The sequence below is a fragment of the Cariama cristata genome, unplaced genomic scaffold, assembly GCF_000690535.1.
Source record: "Cariama cristata isolate BGI_N322 unplaced genomic scaffold, ASM69053v1 scaffold22171, whole genome shotgun sequence".
Lineage (NCBI taxonomy): Eukaryota > Metazoa > Chordata > Aves > Cariamiformes > Cariamidae > Cariama > Cariama cristata.
Window position 1 is genome coordinate 21,227 of NW_009597855.1, and position 8,708 is coordinate 29,934.

An 8,708-nucleotide genomic window follows, 5' to 3' on the forward strand; every position below is an offset into this window, starting at 1 on the left:
GGAAAGAGAGACGGGAAGTATCAAGGGTTTGAGAAATATAAATTCTACTCTTTGCTTCTAAAATATTCCAGTTTCTGGGGTATTTTAGATAACAAATCTTAGCTTAAATATATTATCTTTTAGATGACTAAGTTTTAGGCGATAAAATGAACCTTAAGTGTCTCTGAAGAAGGACATTATGACTTCCAATATTGCTTATCAAAGTGAAATGGAATTGAAAGAAGTGAGCATTACTTAAGAAAACCCCAGGTGATGAAGGCAAACCTGAAAGGATAATTTTCTCTGTAAATCAAGCTTCTAAGGTGAAAAGTCTTAAATATAAAGAGATTGGGAGAAAAACAAAGAGGAATTTGTTAGGGCTGAATCAAACAATTATTCCACACATACCTGAGAGCATTCAGAAGTCCTTCCACAGCATCAGGTGGTTGTTCCTTTAAAACTTTTATGCACCCCTTCATCTGGGAACAGAAGCATGCCACTATTGAACAATAATATATAACTAGCTGAAAACAAGGAAAAAATTTCACCATAGACAGGCAGGGTTTTTTCCCTACTGAGTGTTAATGTTACTTTAGATGACAATGTAAAAGCATTATAACTTATTAAAAATTATCTTAAGTTAAAAACCTAACTTTTGAGAAAGTAACATCTACTTTAAATAAGCATTTGTAGATAGTAAATTATATATCAAGTGTATGTATTTAAACTTGCCCATGATTTCTCCAATTCCAACTTAAAAAAATATCAAGAACAGCTGATATAAGCTAAAAAAAGAGATTTTGGAAGAAAGTTCTATGTCATTCCTGTTAGCAGCCATCAGAAGAGATGTTTCAACTTTTACTTTTTTTTATGCTTGCACACAAGGAAGGAATTTTCTGTATTCATTTTCAGTTGTAAACCTAAGTGGTGATAACTTATGATTGTTTCCTAATTAGTGGTTACAAATTTAATCTGAGATAAGAAGTTCATGATGTTGATTTTAAACACCACACTGAATGAACATCTTCGTGGAGACCATAAAAAATAGGCTGAAACTCTGTCGAAATTTACAAAAGGGGAAATGAAGCAGAGAAAGCAGAGGTAGAACTCATTTGACCCACTATACAGACTCTCTATCTAGTCAATAGAGGGAAATAAGATATTCCTCTAACCTATTCAGAATATACTTTCATATGTAATGAATCGTGCTCCAAAAGTATCTGTTTCTTCCCATTGCTATGAAGACATCTAATAGCTATCCAGAAATTAGTTTAGATTAATTCCTTCTTATTTAAAATGACATATAAATACATGGCAGAGTCAAGATTTGAACCTTCTAATTTTCCAAGTCACATTACAGTGCTAAATCTACATGTGAGTATTTTCTTTGCAGCTAAAGAGCAACTCTGCCTTATTATGGGAGTGGATGATGAAATACCTAACTGAAGTCACGGTATACGCATTTGCCAATAAAAATTATTTGGAAAATATAGCTCAGCCTCCCACACAATGACCAGCCTAACAGTTGCTTATCACTGTTCAGTTGGCTCATTTCTACCTGGAAGATTAAACTAGCTTTGCAAATAGCAGATCAGATGAAATTTTCAGGCTAGCAGCACGTTTTGAAGTGACACAGTTACGTTTCCTGAACTAGAGAAACTCAAGACTGTATTCACATCACTCAGTACAGATTTACATGCCCCATCAGATCAGACAAACTCAAAGGGAATAAAAATTCAAACCATTCTTTTTCCATTTTTGTTAGAATCAGAATCCCTAAAACAGTCAAAAAAGAGAAGCTGTTAGAATGTCTAAGCTAGGAGCCTGTAATTAACAGCCTGAAATACAGTCTCCAGTCTTGAAAGAGTAAGGAAAGGGTAATTTGTTGCACTGTCCCTGAAATATTCTTGAAATGGCTCCCAAGAAGTGAGTAGTTTGGAGAAAAGAATTGTTTTACACAGTAAAACAAACTCATCATCTGAAATATTAAAAGATTTTTTTATTAGAGAAGAATCATTAAACTAATTAGGTGAATTAAGATTTGAGACCATGTACTCACTTTCAAAAACTGAATCACACTTCTCCTGCCTCCCATTTACATCTAGCTAACTTTCCTGTAAGATTACAGGCCTTTAGGATAAATGTGAGAAACAAGGTACACACATTGTATGTTTGGTCCTATCAAAATTTTACTTATGTTGTCTTTGTAGGCAAGAGACTGAATTAGCAGTCAGGAAGTCTGCATTTAATTCCCGGGCTCTGTCTGCTGCATGACCTTGAGCAAATCAATTCACCTCTTTGTGACATATCTTTCCCTCTGTAAAACAGAGTCAAAGAGGAGATCTGGTAAAATACTGGTATCTGCAGATGAAAAATGCTAACGAAGACATAGTGTCGTGGGGCGCAATAATACTATATTTTTTTTCTTTTCTTTTGAAGTAGACCCTCTTGTAAAGGAGAAGGCTCAGCATCTTTTTTCATGAATAACAGCTTATTTCTGCTGAAAGACATGGCGCATAACATTTAGGTTTTTAAAAACATGTAGCAAAAGTAAGAGTACTTTTGTGTGTGTGCTTGCAGTATCTCAGATGAAAAAATAAGGTTGATTTCCCTGTGACTGGTCATACCAAAGCTAAAACTGAAGGCTCATTATCAACATTACAACAGTAACATTTCAGTTCTGCTACTTCAGATCTCAGACAAAGCAAAGACAGTGTTGAATATCTGCTTATTTACAACAGAACTACTGCCAAAGATGAGCATTTACCATAAATCAATTACATGATTAATAAAAAATTATGACCATAGCACTTATTCCAGAGTAGGTGTAATACAAAATTATTTTAGTCTAACTCTACAGTTGGCAGGAAAGCAGAGCTAACAATGAAAAAATGAGTATCTATGTCTGGGAGAAAATACAAAGAAAAAAGATTGATCCTTATTTTAACTTCAAACAAGCTGATATATTAACGTACGCAGGTGAAGATAAACTCTATATTTTGCCATTGCAAGTAATTAAAATTATTTCTAGAAAGTCATAGGCTTGTGCTGGAAAAAAACTGCAGCCCAGTATTCTCAAACCTACAGAGTATTAAAGAAAAGTCACTCTTACATCAATCTTTGATGTCTTTGAGAAAGCTCCTACAGGATGAACGTGATCGTACAGAATAATAACTCCCACCATTACTCGCATGCAGAACATAAGGGTCTCTTCACTGGTGAATCTACTCCTGTACTCTCTGGAAAAGAGAACAAAAGAAATACAGTCTTGACTTTTACTGGACAATTTTGCAAACTAGACTATGAGTGCATAAAATCTGAACTAAAATTGCATTTTAAGGTTGAAGATGCACGTTAGTAAGATTTTAAAGATCTTTGAATTGCGTTAAGTCCTTGTCAATTAAGAAGAATGGTTAGAAAGCAAATAGAGATATGTAAACCCCTTTTAATATCCCTTCACAGTTCAGATCCTCACTTCAGCAAAATGTCTATGATGACTGCCTTAGAGAAGACTTCCACAGTTCATGAAATATGATGGAGACTGATTGTACTTATGTTTAATCTTAGAAACACAACATACTGGGACCTCAAAGGAAAGCTACTTTTTTTTTTTTGCTTAAATTCCTACTTTGAAACAGTTAAGTCTGATCTAATTTCAGCAGCTAGTAAATTCAGGGGTTCACCTAGGTGGATCAGAGTCATTGCTCTCTCTCTGTCTTTTCTCAGTCCGTAGGGAACTTCAACAACCCAGGTTCACTGAAGATCTAAAATCTGGAGGCCTACTACACAGGACTGGACTGAACTAATTCCAAAGAATTTTTCTTTGACTTTTCAATTCCAAAATAAGAATATCGATGGCACAGTTAAAACAGCTCCTATCATCTCTAATCTCTGAAATCATCTTCAGGAAAAGAAAAATTAACAGTAAACAGAAATCCTGAAAAACAGAAATTATCACAATTTTTCTAACAACTATTATTTTGAGTAGATAATACGTATATTTGTCTACTGTCATTCACTGATTTTCAATATAAAATTTGATTTTTTCCACTTAAAAATATCATTAAAAAACACTAAAATCTATACTATATTACCTCTCAGTTTACAGTAACTTCAACTTTTTTTCTTACACAGCATCATAACATGAACAGATTTAAAAGCTACAGACATTTTGATATGAAAATGCTTGATTATCCCACAATTAGAACTAAATATCAGATAATGTTCTGGTAGATGACTCACAAATTTCTGTTTCTCTACTTTTGCCAAAAAATGAGCTGACACATAAGGTTACTTTTCAGTTATTACTTCTGTGATGTCCCAGGATTGAGATGAGTCCTACCAGCTACATACACTTCTCCAGAATCTTCATAAACAAACACAATAACCTCAGGAATTCTACCCTTTACATGGCCCCATGAACAAAAGATTCAAAGACAGGAAGACTACATTGACTCTATATCTTGTGTGTGTTTTCCACTGAGAGAGACATTTAACCTAAAAAATACCTGACTAAATGCACAGCTAAATAGTAACCACACTGGCTATACCTATGCTAGTAGATACAAATCCAACTGTACAGTTTCCACGCAGCTGAACTTTCTCATATCCAGAATAAGATGGTTGCGTCGAAAAAAGATCTATTCAGATGATCCTCAAACTAGGCCCTGTGTATCATTTGCAAAAGTGCTACCTGGAAGAGTCAAAATCTTGCCTCTATGTATGCTAACAATTGAGTAGCATGCGCAAACAAGAGACAGTATTTGGCCTATAGCCCTGGTTAGACAAGACACAGACACTGAAGCCTACAAGTGCATAAGATTACTCTCGCATTTTAACCTTTTGTTGAAATGCAGGCTGACTATGTAACCTAACAAAACTCAATGCTGATTCACGAAAAATATCAAAGTAGTTAAAACAGGACGCAAGGCTTTCTAATACCAGGTCACGTTTTGTATACAAAAGGGATAACAAGGCAAACATAGAGGAATTCATTTAGAAAAAACTGTGTTTATCTCAGGTGGCTACTTAAAATACAATACAAATTCTTCTCAAACAAGAAAAACAAGATTTAAGGTAAAACTTACGGTGTTTCCAACATGACTTTACATACACTAGCCATAGTACTGAGACAGTCCGTTGTATTTTCAATTGGTAATGTTTTGTTCTAGAAGGGTAAAAAACAGCCAATGTTCAGTAAACCATCTTGTAGAATTAAAATCAAGAATGTCTGTGTTAGACCTTTTCTCCCCCATTACCTACTTCTGATACAAAATGTGTAGTTGCATTACTGAGTGTTTTCAGCATTGGTGTGGCTTCTGCATAAAACAGGGACATCCTATTGGCCATTTCATTATTTACTTCATTCTCAATGTCTAGCTGATGAAAACATGAGAAAAAATAGTCAGTAAAACTCTTTAAAATCTTGCTGGCAGCAAGAAAAAGATACAGTACATGCTCATGCCAGCAAGCAGATTGTTGCACGAACAGTTCCACCCAAATCACTTTATCCGGACTGCTGATTAACTCTCGGTGTGAAAGAGAGAACATGACAGCTAGCAAATCAAAAGAAAAAAAAATTACCACAAATGGTATAAACGCATACTGATAAATACCTCAGTGGGAACAGCAGATCAGATTTTATTTACTTACATGCATGTTGTTTATTCTGTTGCGACTTATTGTCCGCCTATAATAACTGAAGTCATTCTGAATTGCTGGGTTTCTCATCTTTGAGGAAGCAAAACAGGAAATAATCAGTTTTGGTACAAAATACATGGAAAAAAAATCAGAATGTAGGAAAAGACTTTATTAACCTTAAGTTCATCAAAACGAAGAGTAAAATGTAAGATTTCTGCAAACTCTTTCGCTAGAGCCTGTTCCCGTTCCAGGTGCTGAGTTGGAGTATAAGGTGGGCACGTCAAGGACTCCAATAAGCTCTGCAGGGCTTTCTCTGAATAAAAATCAGAAGCACCAATTCTATTCAGTCCATATTATCACAAAGTTTTAAGCAAGTATCTAAATATACTTTGTTTGAAGAGAAGGAACGCTGCAAACATGCAGAGCCCTAATAGAATAGTAAGAAAAAGCATTTCTAAGGTGAGAAACATCAAAGACACGTGCCTCTTCAGGCTCTCTGCCATTTTATCTCCATTTTGTATCACTGAGCTCTCGTCCCTTTTTATCACCCTTTATCTGGATTCTCCATCGAAAATTCTAGATAAAGCATTTTTCGTGCATTCAGATATTCAACTCTTTCTCTTTCATCTTCCCCAATTAGCCATCAGCTCAGTATATTCTGGCATCTCTGTTACTAAAAGTGTAGTCTTAGGCAGTGATAGCAATGTAATTCAGTTCCCGCGGCTATAATTACTAGCATAACTCAAAAAGTGAAAGACTTAGTAAGCAGGATGTTGTAGAAACAATTCCCTTGCACTGGGAGCATTCCCACTTCATATGTACATTTTTGCACACTGGTTCTCTTCCAGAGGCCTAATTCAAGGAGTAATTACATAATTTTTTGGGTTTGTAGGATGACAAAGTCAGTGTAAAACATGTCCAACTTTGGATTTTCACCCTGTAAGAGCTTAATGACACCCTTCTCCCCCTGTTATCCCTGTTTTTAAAAAGTCTCAAAATATCATTGGTTTACATTCCTTTTAAAACTCTGAAGGATCCAGAGTACAAAAATTAAATTGCATTAGTACAATATGGATTGGTGAAGTGCAGAAGAGTAGCAGGCACCAGAGAAAAATTTTATACAGTTTTATCACATTCTTTGCTTGTACTCTATTTAGATAATACAGATTTATTTCAAGTGACAAACTAACAAACTAGGATAATTTTGAAATTAAATTGAGATTAAAAACATGCCTTGATAAATGTAATTGCAGTTAAATGTCTGTTGGTATCAAACAGAAAGAATAATAACCCTTTAAAAGTCTGTGGAAAAAGAAACTTCCTATTTCTATATATAAAAAATAGGCTAACAAACAGACATACTAAAACAAGGCTCACCTAATCTGAGTGAAAACTCATAAAAGCGCTTCAGCCTTACAACCAGAGGACATACTGAATTCCATGCTTTTTCTTGCAACTGGATATCATTGGGATTTTGTATTGCCTGAAATAAAAATATTACTGTAAAGAACTGTGATATAGGAATAGTAAGCAAAAGGTGTTTAGAATTTTTCTACTACATTATTTTAGAAAGTAAGTATTGTAAAACATGGAGCAATTACAAAAAAATTACATTGCATGAGAACAGGAAATTAGTAAGTCCAAAAATACCATGTTTTCCACCTTCTCTCTCCCCCTGTAAGATACAGATTTAAAATTATTCATTACAATGCACTGATGCACAGAAATAAGTTTTAACATATTCTTTGGGGAACAAAACTATTGTAGAAGCATCAAGTAAGATCTTTTGTATGACTACTGCTTACAGAAATAGACTTTTTTTTTTTTTTTAAGGTTTTGATGCTTTTGAAATCTTCAACATATTCAGGTTCTTAAGTAACCAACAGCTTACACTAACAGTAACTGCGAAGCTGATGCAGGAAAAGGTTTGGTCACCTGAGAAAAATTTTAAGTTACAGTTCAGAATTGTACTTTGGGACCAGTTTCACAGAATAAGATGCCTGTAAAGTGGATGTAAGATTATAATTTACTGTGGTTCATTTCACTTACACAGAAAAACAATTATTTTCAACTTTTTTTATAGTGTATTTCTGACATCTGAGTATTATTTATTCTGTGTCCTCAACTTTGACTTCCACCGTGAGATATATGAAACGGTGTTTTTTAAAGTAAAAAATAATTACTAATTATTAATAGTAAACCTAAAAGAAGTTCCAACAGCCATCATTTAATGATTTCACCTTCGGGTTTTATATTCAACATTACACATAATCTGTAACATATTTTCTAAATACAATTTTAATGAAGATTTTCATATCATTTCATAGAATATGCTTGGATATAGAACAGAACCAAGTTTTGCTTGATTTTGCTTCCAAAGAACTGTCATTAACTTTAACAATCATACATCTCTAATTTCTTGTCCAGCTCCTTTGTAAGCCTGAAGGTCTGCAAGCATACTTTCCGAGTCCTGTAAAACTGCACTGATCTGATTCCATACCTCCCTTTCTCCATCTGTGGGCTGTGCATCTAAGAAACAGAAAAGCAAAATGCACAAAGTCAAAAGGTAGCTGCAATACAAATGGCAAGATTACTCAGTTCTACTTAACAACATTACATCCAGCTTCACTATGTGTAACTCCATTCTGATGTGGTTTTTTAAAATATACAATTATACTGCACTGCCATTCTGCTAACATCCATGTTTCTGCTTTCTATAGCAAGGACGGAAAAAGAGTACAGTTTTTGTACTCTCTGGCTCATAATGCCTCTTCTCAAAACACAGCATTTTAAAGTGAAGCAGTATCATAAAGCAATGGTATTAGAAAATAGGATAATGCAACAGTCCTTTAGTAAAAATGTCCTTCTCTTTCATGAGCTCCACAGCTCAATTACAAAGAATTGTTCACTTTTCTTGCAGCTTGGGGATAAAATCAGGCCTTTCAGCAGATGGAGCAGTGGGATATTACGCCACTTTGACTTTCCTGGAGGCTTCTTTAACCAGGGTAATTTATTTCTCCTTTTGTAAAGCACAGGTATAGTACTGTTAAAAATAAACATTTTTCTTATGCATGTCAGAGATCATTCCT

The 8,708-nt window shown here is 34.5% G+C and overlaps 1 protein-coding gene across 2 annotated transcripts in view; it reads right to left on the reverse strand.

Annotated features, from left to right (window-relative positions):
• Positions 1-8,708, reverse strand: part of FAM49A (family with sequence similarity 49, member A) — a 19,320-nt gene that overhangs the window by 1,638 nt on the left and 8,974 nt on the right. For both annotated transcript variants that reach the window (XM_009709076.1, XM_009709075.1), the window contains exons 2-9: positions 8,027-8,148; positions 6,997-7,102; positions 5,796-5,932; positions 5,632-5,709; positions 5,242-5,358; positions 5,067-5,146; positions 3,092-3,218; positions 388-458 (exon numbers count right to left, since the gene is read on the reverse strand). In XM_009709076.1, the coding sequence (XP_009707378.1) occupies positions 388-458; positions 3,092-3,218; positions 5,067-5,146; positions 5,242-5,358; positions 5,632-5,709; positions 5,796-5,932; positions 6,997-7,102; positions 8,027-8,148 (838 nt within the window). The remainder of the gene's footprint in view (positions 1-387; positions 459-3,091; positions 3,219-5,066; positions 5,147-5,241; positions 5,359-5,631; positions 5,710-5,795; positions 5,933-6,996; positions 7,103-8,026; positions 8,149-8,708) is intronic.